Source organism: Pseudophryne corroboree, chromosome 4, assembly GCF_028390025.1.
Source record: "Pseudophryne corroboree isolate aPseCor3 chromosome 4, aPseCor3.hap2, whole genome shotgun sequence".
NCBI lineage: Eukaryota > Metazoa > Chordata > Amphibia > Anura > Myobatrachidae > Pseudophryne > Pseudophryne corroboree.
The window spans coordinates 93,870,304-93,884,210 of NC_086447.1; the positions used below are offsets into that span (position 1 = coordinate 93,870,304).

Sequence of the window (13,907 nt, forward strand, 5' to 3'; positions counted from 1 at the left end):
GAGGCGTCTCCCCCCCGCCGTTTCCTCAAATCTGCCTTGCCGACAACTCCCTCAGGCAGGGAGGCTGTGCTAGAGGCAATTCACAAGCTGTATTCCCAGCAGGTGATAGTCAAGGTGCCCCTACTTCAACAAGGACGGGGTTACTATTCCACACTGTTTGTGGTACCAAAACCGGACGGTTCGGTGAGACCCATTTTAAATTTGAAATCCTTGAACACATACATAAAAAAATTCAAGTTCAAGATGGAATCGCTCAGGGCGGTTATTGCAAGCCTGGAGGAGGGGGATTACATGGTATCCCTGGACATCAAGGATGCTTACCTACATGTCCCCATTTACCATCCTCACCAGGAGTACCTCAGATTTGTGGTACAGGATTGCCATTACCAATTCCAAACACTGCCGTTTGGACTGTCCACGGCACCGAGGGTCTTTACCAAGGTAATGGCAGAAATGATGATACTCCTTCGAAAAAAGGGAGTTTTAATTTTCCCGTACTTGGACGATCTCCTTATAAAGGCGAGGTCCAAGGAGCAGTTGTTGGTCGGAGTAGCACTATCTCGGGAAGTGCTACAACAGCACGGATGGATTCTATACATTCCAAAGTCACAGCTGGTTCCTACCACACGCCTACTGTTCCTGGGGATGGTTCTGGACACAGAACAGAAAAAAGTGTTTCTCCCACAGGAGAAAGCCAAGGAGCTGTCATCTCTAGTCAGAGACCTCCTGAAACCAAAACAGGTATCGGTGCATCACTGCACACGAGTCCTGGGAAAAATGGTAGCTTCTTACGAAGCAAAATTCCATTCGGCAGGTTCCATGCAAGAACCTTTCAGTGGGACCTCTTGGACAAGTGGTCGGGATCGCATCTTCAGATGCATCGGCTGATAACCCTGTCTCCAAGGACCAGGGTATCTCTACTGTGGTGGCTGCAGAGTGCTCATCTTCAAGAGGGCCGCAGATTCGGCATACAGGACTGGGTCCTGGTAACCACGGATGCCAGCCTTCGAGGCTGGGGGGCAGTCACACAGGGAAGAAATTTCCAAGGACTTTGGTCAAGTCAGGAGTCATCCCTACACATAAATATTCTGGAACTGAGGGCCATTTACAATGCCCTAAGTCTGGCAAGGCCTCTGCTTCAAAACCAGCCGGTACTGATCCAATCAGACAACATCACGGCAGTCGCCCTTGTAAACCGACAGGGCGGCACAAGAAGCAGGATGGCGATGGCAGAAGCCACAAGGATTCTCCGATGGGCGGAGAATCACGTCTTAGCACTGTCAGCAGTGTTCATTCCGGGAGTGGACAACTGGGAAGCAGACTTCCTCAGCAGACACGACCTACACCCGGGAGAGTGGGGACTTCATCCAGAAGTCTTCCAACTGTTGGTAAACCGTTGGGAAAGGCCACAGGTGGACATGATGGCGTCCCGCCTAAACAAAAAACTAGATATTGCGCCAGGTCAAGGGACCCTCAGGCAATAGCTGTGGACGCTCTAGTGACACCGTGGGTGTACCAGTCGGTTTATGTATTCCCTCCTCTGCCTCTCATACCAAAGGTACTGAGAATAATAAGAAAACGAGGAGTAAGAACGATACTCGTGGTTCCGGATGGGCCAAGAAGAGCTTGGTACCCAGAACTTCAAGAAATGATATCAGAGGACCCATGGCCTCTACCGCTCAGACAGGATCTGCTACAGCAGGGGCCCTGTCTGTTCCAAGACTTACCGCGGCTGCGTTTGACGGCATGGCGGTTGAATTCCGGATCCTAAAGGAAAAAGGCATTCCGGAGGAAGTCATTCATACGCTGATAAAAGCCAGGAAAGAAGTAACTGCAAACCATTATCACCGTATTTGGCGAAAATATGTTGCGTGGTGTGAGGCCAGGAAGGCCCCAACAGAGGAATTTCAGCTGGGTCGTTTTCTGCACTTCCTACAGTCAGGAGTGACTATGGGCCTAAAATTGGGTTCCATTAAGGTCCAGATTTCGGCTCTGTCGATTTTCTTCCAGAAAGAACTGGCTTCACTGCCTGGAGTTCAGACATTTGTAAAGGGAGTGCTACATATTCAGCCCCCTTTTGTGCCTCCTGTGGCACCTTGGGATCTCAACGTGGTGTTGAGTTTCCTAAAATCACATTGGTTTGAGCCACTTAAAACTGTGGATTTGAAATATCTCACGTGGAAAGTGGTAATGTTATTGGCCTTGGCTTCGGCCAGGCGTGTGTCAGAATTGGCGGCTTTGTCATGTAAAAGCCCTTATCTGATTTTCCATATGGATAGGGCAGAATTGAGGACTCGTCCCCAGTTTCTCCCTAAGGTGGTATCAGCTTTTCACTTAAACCAACCTATTGTAGTGCCTGCGGCTACTAGGGACTTGGAAGATTCCAAGTTACTGGACGTAGTCAGGGCCTTAAAAATTTATAGTACCAGGACGGCTGGAGTCAGGAAAACTGACTCGCTTTTTATCCTGTATGCACCCAACAAACTGGGTGCTCCTGCTTCTAAGCAGACTATTGCTCGCTGGATTTGTAGCACAATTCAGCTGGCGCATTCTGCGGCTGGACTGCCGCATCCTAAATCAGTAAAAGCCCATTCCACGAGGAAAGTGGGCTCATCTTGGGCGGCTGCCCGAGGGGTCTCGGCTTTACAACTTTGCCGAGCTGTTACTTGGTCGGGTTCAAACATTTTTGCAAAAGTATACAAGTTTGATACCCTGGCTGAGGAGGACCTTGAGTCTCATTCGGTGCTTCAGAGTCATCCGCACTCTCCCGCCCGTTTGGGAGCTTTGGTATAATCCCCATGGTCCTTACTGAGTTCCCAGCATCCACTAGGACGTCAGAGAAAATAAGATTTTACTCACCGGTAAATCTATTTCTCGTAGTCCGTAGTGGATGCTGGGCGCCCATCCCAAGTGCGGATTGTCTGCAATACTTGTATGTAGTTATTGCCTAACTAAGGGTTATTGTTGAGTCATCTGTTGAGAGGCTCAGTTATATTTCATACTGTTAACTGGATATAGTATCACGAGTTATACGGTGTGATTGGTGTGGCTGGTATGAGTCTTACCCGGGATTCCAAATCCTTCCTTATTGTGTCAGCTCTTCCGGGCACAGTGTCCTAACTGAGGCTTGGAGGAGGGTCATAGTGGGAGGAGCCAGTGCACACCAGGTAGTCTAAAAGCTTTCTTTTAGTTGTGCCCAGTCTCCTGCGGAGCCGCTATTCCCCATGGTCCTTACGGAGTTCCCAGCATCCACTACGGACTACGAGAAATAGATTTACCGGTGAGTAAAATCTTATTATTTCAGTCCCCTTAACATTATAAATGCATGCTATATGTGCCCTATAACCTTAGGACGCTCACCTGCTTTTCTGCCTGGTTTCACTCTCTATGTATCCAAATGGAGTCTTCAACCATTCAAGTCCATTCATCGTCTGACGACCCAGTGGAACCTGTGGCAGTTTCATTTCACGGATTTCCTTTGCAGAAAATATCCGGCCTTCAATAATAAAAAAAGAAAGAAAGAAAAAACTCGACACCACGTAGGATTAATTGTCGGCTCACATGATTTTATCCTGTGTTCCTACTACTACTATAAAGTACTTCCTACGTCTTCCACAGTCGCTATAAACAGCAATGAGCAATAGTCACCATCTGCCTTGTTTATTACTACTCCCCTACAAGTTACCCTTGTGAGCCTGCCTTCCCCACTGTCAGTGTGTCTTGTCTATACGCTTAGCCTGCCTTCTCCACTGTCCATGTGTCTTGTCTATACGCTTAGCCTGCCTTCTGTACTGTCAGTGTGTCTTGTCTATACGCTTAGCCTGCCTTCTCCACTGTCAGTGTGTCTTGTCTATACGCTTAGCCTGCCTTCTCCACTGTCCATGTGTCTTGTCTATACGCTTAGCCTGCCTTCTCCACTGTCAGTGTGTCTTGTCTATACGCTTAGCCTGCCTTCTCCACTATCAGTGTGTCTTGTCTATACGCTTAGCCTGCCTTCTCCACTGTCCATGTGTCTTGTCTATATGCTTAGCCTGCCTTTTGCACTGTCAGTGTGTCTTATCTATACTCTTAGCCTGCCTTCCACACTGTCAGTGTGTCTTGTCTATACTCTTCGCTTGCCCTCCGCACTGTCAGTGTGTCTTGTCTATATGCTTAGCCTGCCTTCTCCACTGTCAGTGTGTCTTGTCTATACACTTAACCTACCTTCTCCACTGTCAGTGTGTCTTGTCTATCCTCTTAGCTTGCCTTCTCCACTGTCCATGTGTCTTGTCTATATGCTTAGCCTGCCTTTTGCACTGTCAGTGTGTCTTATCTATACTCTTAGCCTGCCTTCCACACTGTCAGTGTGTTTTGTCTATACTCTTCGCTTAACTCCCGCACTGTCAGTGTGTCTTGTCTATACTCTTCGCTTGCCCTCCGCACTGTCAGTGTGTATTGTCTATACTATTAGTTTCCCTGCCGCACTGTCAGTGTGTCTTGTCTATACTCTTCGCTTACCTCCCGCACTGTCAGTGTGTCTTGTCTATATGCTTAGCCTGCCTTCTCCACTGTCAGTGTGTCTTGTCTATACACTTAACCTACCTTCTCCACTGTCAGTGTGTCTTGTCTATCCTCTTAGCTTGCCTTCTCCACTGTCCATGTGTCTTGTCTATATGCTTAGCCTGCCTTTTGCACTGTCAGTGTGTCTTATCTATACTCTTAGCCTGCCTTCCACACTGTCAGTGTGTTTTGTCTATACTCTTCGCTTAACTCCCGCACTGTCAGTGTGTCTTGTCTATACTCTTCGCTTGCCCTCCGCACTGTCAGTGTGTATTGTCTATACTATTAGTTTCCCTGCCGCACTGTCAGTGTGTCTTGTCTATACTCTTCGCTTACCTCCCGCACTGTCAGTGTGTCTTGTCTATACTCTTAGCCTGCCTTCCGCACTGTCAGTGTGTCTTGTCTATTCTCTTAGCTTACCTTCCACACTGTCAGTGTGTCTTATCTATACTCTTAGCTTACCTTCTAGCACTATCAGTGTGTCTTGTCTATTCTCTTAGCTTACCTTCCACACTGTCAGTGTGTCTTATCTATACTCTTAGTCTGCCTCCCACACTATTCAAGTGTCTTGTCTATCCTCTTAGCCTGCCTTCTAGCACTGTCAGTTTGTGTTTTCTATCCTATGAGCCTGCCTTCTAGCACGGTCAGTGTGTCTTGTCTATTCTGTAATCCTGCCTCTCAGCACTGTTAGAGCATGTATGTCCTATGAGCCTGTCTTCCAGCACTGTCAGTTTGTCTGTCTGCAATGTCTGTGAGCTTATGTTCCAGCACTGTCAGTGTCTGTCTGTCCTGTGAGCCTGTCTTCTGGCACTGTCAGTGTGTGTATGTGTCTGTCTGTCCTGTGAGAGTGTCGTCCATCATTATCAGGGTGTCTGTTTGTCCTGTGATCCTGTCTTCGGGTATGGTCAGTGTCTGTCTATCCTGTGAGCCTGTGTCTTCCAGCATTATCACTGTGTCTGTCCTGTAAGCCTGTCTTGCAGCATTGTCAGTATATCTGTCCTGTGAGCTTACTTCCAGCGCTGTCAGTATATGCCTACCTCCACATTCTGCACACCAATGTCTCCTCATATTTGCCCTATAGTCAAACCCACTATGTCACATGTTCTCAAAACTATGATAATTGCATTTCTGGCCTAGAGATGGCGCTGAGGAGGGGGAGATTTGGGAGTGACAGGTGATAAGTAACTCGTTGGAACACTTATCTTCCCTTAGTCGATGAAAGACAGCTTGCATATTCAACTGTACATCCCATGGAAGTGGTGCCCTGGAATTACGCATTGACCTTGGCCATACAGCTACAAGCCGGATCAAAATTTTACATGGTACCTGTCTGACAGAGCAGGATTATCTTCTTCTCCTCTGTCTGCTCCTCGTACCACTGATGAAGAGGGTCACGCAGCAGTGGGGTGAAAACCTGTCAAGCACAGAAATTAAATAATCCATCATTTGTGATGACAAAATAACACTATAACGCATCATGCACCATTGCACATTTTCCCTGTGTGACTATGCACTGACTGAATGGCACCTATTCTGGTCACACATATGCCAACTGGGACTTTTTATTTGACCCAAAATGATTGTTTTGCCTGAAAAAGTCAAATGGGAAGTTGTGTTCCAAAATCAGATCCACCAGTGATTGTACTGATACGTGCGTGAGGCTGTATGAAGCCTACCGTGATCTGGTCTGTTGGGCTCCACTTGCTCTCCCTATGTTGCAGTCACCAAACCCAGGTTGTTCTCATAGTAAAAGAAAAATGTATCTTTGTTTTGCAAAATGGATCCACACAAAGTCGGTCCTAGGCATAGGCAGTATAGGCAAATGCCTAAGGGCATCTGAAAAGCTTAAGGGCAGGCTGGATATCTAAATTCTAATTAGCAATATTGGGCTGTACTGCAGCTTTATTGCACTGGTGGCGGCTGTTGCAATAATGTTTTTTATTTGTTCATTGTGGTGCAGCGTGTATGACATCATTATGAGACAGGCAGAGCAGAGGAGCAATGGCGGGCAGTCAGAAGACATCACAGGAGGTAAGTGTGGTGGCTGGAGAGACACTTGTGTGGGCTGGGGCTGGACGGACACTTGTGTGTGCTGGAGACTCACAAGGTGGGGATGAGGTGGAGCTCAACACAATGGGAGAAGTGGAGCACAGCACCACAAGGCCCTGCCCTTCCATGAGACCATGCCCTTTGTGTGAGGCCATGCCCCCCTTTTGCTTCTATGGCATGCAGTGCCAAATCAGCAGGACAAGGGACTAATTTAGGCTGGGTCATACACAGGAGCGTAATTAGAACTTTGAAGGTCCCAGAACAAAATCTTGAAAGGCCCCCCCCCCCCCCCCCCCCCCTTCCCATCATTGTCACTACAATGCCCCTTAGTGGAGCAGAGTGAGGTTAGTGGGAGAGAAACAACAAGTGGGGTCGGGGGGGAGAGGAAGGAAGGAAGGGAAGGAAGGGAAGGAAGGGAAGGGAAAGGAAGGGGAAGGAAGGGAAGGAAGGAAGGAAGGAAGGAAGATGCACCGGCGCATCATACGGGTACAAAACGAATCGTTGCTGAGCGATGGATTTAACGAAGAATCCATTTGCACAGCTGATCGCAATGAGATTGACAGGAAGAGGGCGTTTGTGGGTGTCAACTGACCATTTTCAGGGAGTGTTTGGAAAAACACAGGCGTGTTCAAGCGTTTGCAGGGCGGGTGTCTGATGTCAATTCCGGGACCAAAAAGACGGAAGTGATCACAAGGGCTGAGTAAGTCCAGAGCTACTCAGAAACTGCAAAAAACTTTTTCGTCCCGCTCGGCTGCACACATGTTCGCAAACTTGCAAAGCAAAAATACACTCCCCCGTGGGCGGCAACTATGCGTTTACACGGCTGCTAAAAGTAGCTAGCGAGCGATCAACTCTGAATGACCCCCATAGTGTCAGGGAGGGAGGGAGAGCGAAAGAGAGGAGGAGCAAGAAAGAGTGAGCGTGTCAGGGAGAGACAGACAGGGAGAGAGGGAACAAGAGAGCGAGTCAGGGAGAGAGACAAACACTATCAGGGAGAGTGAGACAGTGCCAGGGAGAGAGACAGTGCCAGGGAGAGAGACAGTGGGCCTAATTCAGATCTGATCGCAGCAGCAAATTTGTTAGCTAGTGGGCAAAACTGTGGGCCTAATTCAGACCTGATCGCTGGGCAGCGATTTTTGCTGTCCTGCGATCAGATAGTCGCCGCCTACAGGGGGAGGGTATTTGACCTGTGCAAGTGTGCGATCACATGTGTAGCAGAGCTGCAGAAACTGATTTTATGCAGTCTCTGCGCAGCCCAGAACTTACTCAGCCGCTGCGATCACTTCAGCCTGTCCGGGACCGGAATTGGCGTCAGACACCCTCCCTGCAAATGCTTGGACACGCCTGCGTTTTTCCAGACACTCCCAGAAAACGGTCAGTTGCCAACCACCAACGCCCTCTTCCTGTCAATCTCCTTGCGTTCGCCCATGCGATCGCTTTTTTCGCACCATCCTGTCGCTATGCATCGATGCCTGTTGCAGACATCTTGCGGTGCATACGCATGCACAGTTTGGACCTGATCGCAGGCTGAGAAAATTCAGCCTAGCGGTCAGGTCTGAGTTACCCCCCATGTGCACTGCAGGGGGGGGGGTTTGGGGGCAGATATAACATGTGCAGAGAGAGTTAGATTTGGGTGGAGTGTGTTTAAACTGAAATCTAAATAAAGCAGCCAGTATTTACCCTGCACAGAGTCACTATAACCCACTTAAATCTAACTCTCACTGCAAATGTTATATCTGCCCCACCTGCAGTGCACATGGTTTTGCCCAACTGCTAACAAATTTGCTGCTGCGATCAGATCTGAATTACCCCCCGTGTCAGGGGAAGAGAGGGAGAGAGAAAGAGACAGTGTCAGGAAGAGAGGGAGGGAGAGACAGTGCCAGAGGGAGAGAGAGGGAAGGAGAAAGAGACAGTGCCAGGGAGAGAGACAGTGTCAGGAAAGAGAGAGAGGTAGACAGTGTCAGGGGGAGAGGGAGAGAAATAAGAGTTCCAGAGAGAGATAGTGTTACAGAAAAAGGGAGAGAGAGTATCAGGGAGAGAGAGTGTCAGGGAGGAAGAAAGGGAGGGATAGAGACAGTGTCAGAGCATGAGAGAGAGGGAGAGAGACAGTGTCAGGGAGAGAGACATACAGTGTCAGAGAGAGGGAGAGAGAGACAGTGTCAGGGAGAAAGAGAAGGAGAGACAGTCACAGAGCGTGTCAGGGAGACAGTATCAGGAAGGGAGTGAGTGAGAGAGAGAGAGAGAGAGAGAGAGTGAGTGTCATGGAGAGAGAGTGTAGCAAGAGAGAAAGTCATGGAGAGAGCCAAGGTAGAGAGAGAGAGGGGGGAGCGAGCAGGAGATACATTACCTGCTACAGCAGAGGTCTTTGATGGGGGGTGGGGCTTCACACAGCATTAGGCCCCATCCCCTAAATCACTGCGAATTGTGGCACTGCACTGCTCTGCTGCTGGTGCTCTGAGCCTGCCAGGTAGGGCCTCCTCACTCCCCTGCCACATCCTCTGCAGCTGCAGGGGGTGCTATCAGCGGCGGCCGTTTATTCCGTGGGCCGGAGTGAAGAGTGAACAGTGGGCCTCAGATGTACCCAGTGGCAGGGTGCAGGAGGGAGCAACCCAGGACCCATAGCAGCTTCACCCCTGCACCCATGGTAGTTACGCCACTGGTCATACACAAATAAGGCTGAATTAGCAGGATTTCTAGAGACCAGGTCAGTGAGATAAAATCTTTGGCATCATTGCTGCAAAAATAACATGTTTAAATTGTTTGACATATGTGTGTTCTGCACAATGTTACTCGGTCCCGATGACCCAATATCATGCCACAAATGCAGTGTGTACAGTTCATCCCAACGCAGTGCATTTAAAAAACACTACTGTACATCAACAACCTTTATCTTTCTAATAGGAACAATAATTGTGTAGTGTGTATACAGGAAATCTTCTTTCCATAGGATTATTTTGCTTGCAGCAGAAAGAGCAGGGTTTAACTTTAAACCGTTGCTGATAAGGACAAGTGGGACTTATCCTAAGCACTTCAGAAGTTTAAATGGGGTTGGAAACGTGATGACATCTTTGCAAGTGGGCTGTGATTATGTCATTAAGCCCCACCCCTTCCAGGCAAAATACTGCAGACATTTTGAAAAGCCAGAAAATATGGGAGTGTTCTGTCCCCTCCCCTCCATTCTGGCACACACCAGCAAAGGAGTACCCTTCCTTTGAAAGAGAAGTTTTTCTCTGAAGATCATGAAGTCCAGGAATATTTTCACCTTCCTGTCTACAGTTAATGCAGGGACACCCTTATTTGAGTGATGTGGCCTCTTAATGGTAATTGCCTGGGAATCACCTGTGATGTATGTATGTAACAAATTGTATTTTCTCCTTTGTCCTTATGTTTGAAGTAACATAGTAACATAGTATTTGAGGTTGAATAGAGGCAAACTGCTTTAAGTTGTGATGATTCTACATACTAGCTAAACAATGTTTTATGACTAGTTAGCTACTATAACTCATGTTACCCCCAGATTAACCACGTTGATATTTTAAGTATTATAACCTTGGATAGCTTTTTCATTCAGAAATGTATCCATTCCTTTTTTTAAATCCAATTACAGAGCCCGCCATTACCACCTTCTCTGGCAGGGAATTCCACATCCTGATTGCCCTAACAGTGAAGAACCCTTTCCTCCGTTGCGTTCTGAACTTTCCTCCAGTCGCAGAGAGTGCCCACGTGTCCTAAACTGTGTTCTTTTAATAAATAATTCCTCTGATAACTCTTTGTGATGTCCCTTTACATATTTGAAGATATTAATAATATCTCCTCTTAGGCGCCTCTTTTCTAGTGTATACATATTCAGCCTAGTAAGTCTTTCCTTATAGTACAGTCCTTCTAGGCCTTTAATCAATTTAGTAGCTCACCTTTGAACACTTTCGAGTTTACTGATGTCTTTTTTATACAATGGTGCCCAAAACTGAACACAATATTCCAGGTGCGGACGTACCAATACCTTATACAGCGGCATGATTACATCCGAGTCCCTTGTCTCAATTCCCCTTTTTATGCACGCTAGCACCTTACTTGACTTCTTTACTGCGTTTTGACATTGTGTACGGTTATTTAGCCTATTATCAATGAATACCCCCAAATCTTTTTCTAACTCTGTTTCCCCTAAGTGTTCCCCATTTAATATGTAGGATGCAAGTGAAGTGTTATTTCCTAATTGCCTATGCCCCAAGAGTATAGAAAATGCCAATTATTTCCCACAAACTATGCTTTTGTGACCTGGATAGAGTTATTTTGAAATGTTCTTATTTTCCAGGACATGTGATGTTCCATAATGGGAACAAGTACCAACCAGTCTCTTCCTCTTGCTCATTCGGTGCACCGGATAGAGGATTACAACAGCATAAGACCTTGCTAGAAGCCTTGAAATATTATGAGTATGGCCGGGAGGTCATTGGAGACATCAAAATGGTGGGATTCCTAATAGATCTTCAAGGTGGTTTAACCAAGTTTCCCTGCTTTCATTGCCTTTAAGACAGCAGGGACACCAAGGCACACTACAACAGATGACACTGGCCACAGCAGGCAGAGTTGTGTGTGGGGATGAATAACGTCAAGTGGGAGCCACTGGTGGACTCCTGGAAGGTGCTGATGCCTCTGCTACAAATCACATTGAGCCTTATAAAACAATTTGTTAAATGTGTAGATAAGGATTCAGCAGCCTTCAAGACTTCTTCCCTAAGCTGTCTAAAGCAAAAGTCAAAGCCGGTGTTTTTGTGGGACCACAGATTAGGAAGATCCTGCATTGCAAGGAATTCCCAAAGATACTCGCTCAGAAGGAGGAAGCTGCTTGGACCAGCTTTACTACAATGGTTTGGGGCTTCCTGTGTAATCACAAGGCCAAAAACTACAAGCAGTTATTTGAAACTTTGGGTAAGAATGTCAGCACAATTAGGTCCCTCAAAGTACATATTCTTGATGTTCCTCTTGAGAAATTCAAGGAGAACATGCAAGCGGAACAAGGCGAGCACTTCCGCCAGGATATACTGGAGTTTGAACCAGGGACGGATCTAGACTTTTCTTTAGGGGGGGCGGTTTACTGTTTAATCTTGACTCCTCCCTCTACAGTCCCAACTCCTCTGATCTGCAATCCTAACTCCTCCTCTCTCAATTCTGACTGAACTTTTTGAGTGAAACTGAGATAGAGCTTTCTGAGTGTTCTATGTACATGTGACTGTGCTATGGGGTAATTGTATTTATTAGCCCTAGTACCCACACACCAGCAAGTGAGGGGCAAATGCTCTGTAACTCTTGCTCTCCTGGCTCCTCTGTACTGCTGTGGTATAAGCTGCAGCACATCGTTCTGCCTCAGGCTCTCCCCGTAGAGCTCTCTTCTGCTCAAAAGTGGGTGTGGCTATGACTGTGTTAGGGGGGGGGCGGTCACCCCCTTTGCCCCCCCCCCCCCCTAGATCCGGCCCTGGTTTGAACGCCGCTACCAAGGACCGTATAAAGAGAACATGGGGGCTAATTCGTGAAAGTGACATACTGTATGATTGTAAACCTCGGAAAGCTACTTACATCTAAATCTTTGGTGGTCATATTTGTACAGCTTTATATGTTAATTTTCATGCATACTGTATGTTGATTTTTTTTTTCTCACATTGTGTAAAAGAAATGCAAATTCACCCTTTTCTCATCTGAAATAGGTAAATTTCAAAGTATAAAATGTCCTGGACACAAAGCAAAGGTTGAGCGGAAATAATAAAATTTTCTGTACTTTTGAGACAAAAGCAATTCAGAAATAGCACTAGCCAAGGACAAACTTTTTGTTACATAGTGTTATCATCTTCAAAGTTCAGATTTTATTATATAAAAACCTGCACGTAGAATCCATTGTTTGCCATTTCGTAAAGGAGTATTAATGCTGAAGCAAGAACCACAAAATAGTTCCTGGTGGTGGTAGTTAGAAAAAAAAAAAAAACTCACTTTTGCTCTTATTTCAGTTACTTGCAATCTCAATAAAATAAAACTTTTTGGGACATGTTGGGGCCGATTCAGTTGTTTTGGACATCTAAAAATCCCATCTAAATGGGACTGTTTAGATGTCCAAACAATTATCACAATTCAATTGATGTTTGGGAGCCCACGCACATCGCACATGTCGCGCCCAAACAGACCTAAAGCGGTTAAACCCATCTAAACTCCTGCTTTTGGCCTCCTACACTCCTGTTTGGACGCCGAAAGTGCTGAGTTTGCACACATTTTTCATCGCACCTCAGGAGGCTGCAAGAAAAAAAAAGTGTCCTCTGTGGCTGCTGGGCACCAGAACAGCAGAACAAATGAATTACTGCCACTGGGAGCCATCTAGTGGTGGCCGCAAATAGAACAATTGAATCGGCACCTTTGGAAAGATTGACTGTGCCGTGTGATGAGCACACTTATGCCATTTTCTGTAAATACCAAGTCCTCTAAAACAACAAGGTATAATTTGGGTTGGTTGGTTTTGGCATAAGTAATTACTGATATGGTTGTTGCAATGTGACCTACCCATAAAGTGCCAAAATCGATTCAGTGTTGCCAAATTCAAATCTCATCTGGCGTCAAATTTACATTAGCATGACCACAAGAATAAACGTCCCACAATGCCGAATGCCTACCGCTACACAGAGGAATGGCACTGAAGAGGAGGCTCCAATAAATCTCTGAAGTCCTGAGAGGACCAGGAAGCACCCATAGGGAGCCAGGAATCCGGCTACAGACCCAGTAAGTACATGACAGGTGACAGTGGTGGAGTTTGTGACACATGCCCAGTAATGATCCAATCTATGTAAATCTATTATCAGGTATTGGCTCACATACATGGCGTTGCCATAACAATTATCCAATATGGCATCATGTCTGCCAAGGTTAGGGAAATCAGATTTTCCCACTGTAGGATAATGTCAAGATGTTAGCAGTAACAACCAATCAGAGTCTGACTGTCACTTTATAAACTGTGCTAGATAAAGGACAGTTATAAGCTGAGTGGTTGCTATGGGCAACTTCTCACTTTGTCTCTCTCAAAGGTTTGATTAATCTCCCCTACAGTCATTTAGGCATCTCTTACCCGGCCATACTGCTTGCTGCGGCGATTAGTAAAAGGGTCGTACTCAGATGGATCATAGTCACTCATAAACGCAGTGCCCTAGAGGGGGGTAAACATAACATCAAATGCTTAGCAATGGCCTACTACAAATGTCTTTCATTACACCAGGCAACACTCGCACAACTCACAGCAGTGATGGATTTTATTCCAAGATAAGTTATAAATAGAGAATACTGTA

The 13,907-nt window shown here is 46.6% G+C and overlaps 1 protein-coding gene across 3 annotated transcripts in view; it reads right to left on the reverse strand.

Moving 5' to 3' along the window:
• The window catches only part of FAM228B (family with sequence similarity 228 member B), an 80,195-nt gene that overhangs the window by 4,686 nt on the left and 61,602 nt on the right, over positions 1-13,907 (reverse strand). For all 3 annotated transcript variants that reach the window (XM_063915279.1, XM_063915280.1, XM_063915278.1), the window contains 3 exons: positions 13,691-13,768; positions 5,866-5,953; positions 3,361-3,496 (listed from right to left, as the gene is read on the reverse strand). In XM_063915279.1, the coding sequence (XP_063771349.1) occupies positions 3,361-3,496; positions 5,866-5,953; positions 13,691-13,768 (302 nt within the window). The remainder of the gene's footprint in view (positions 1-3,360; positions 3,497-5,865; positions 5,954-13,690; positions 13,769-13,907) is intronic.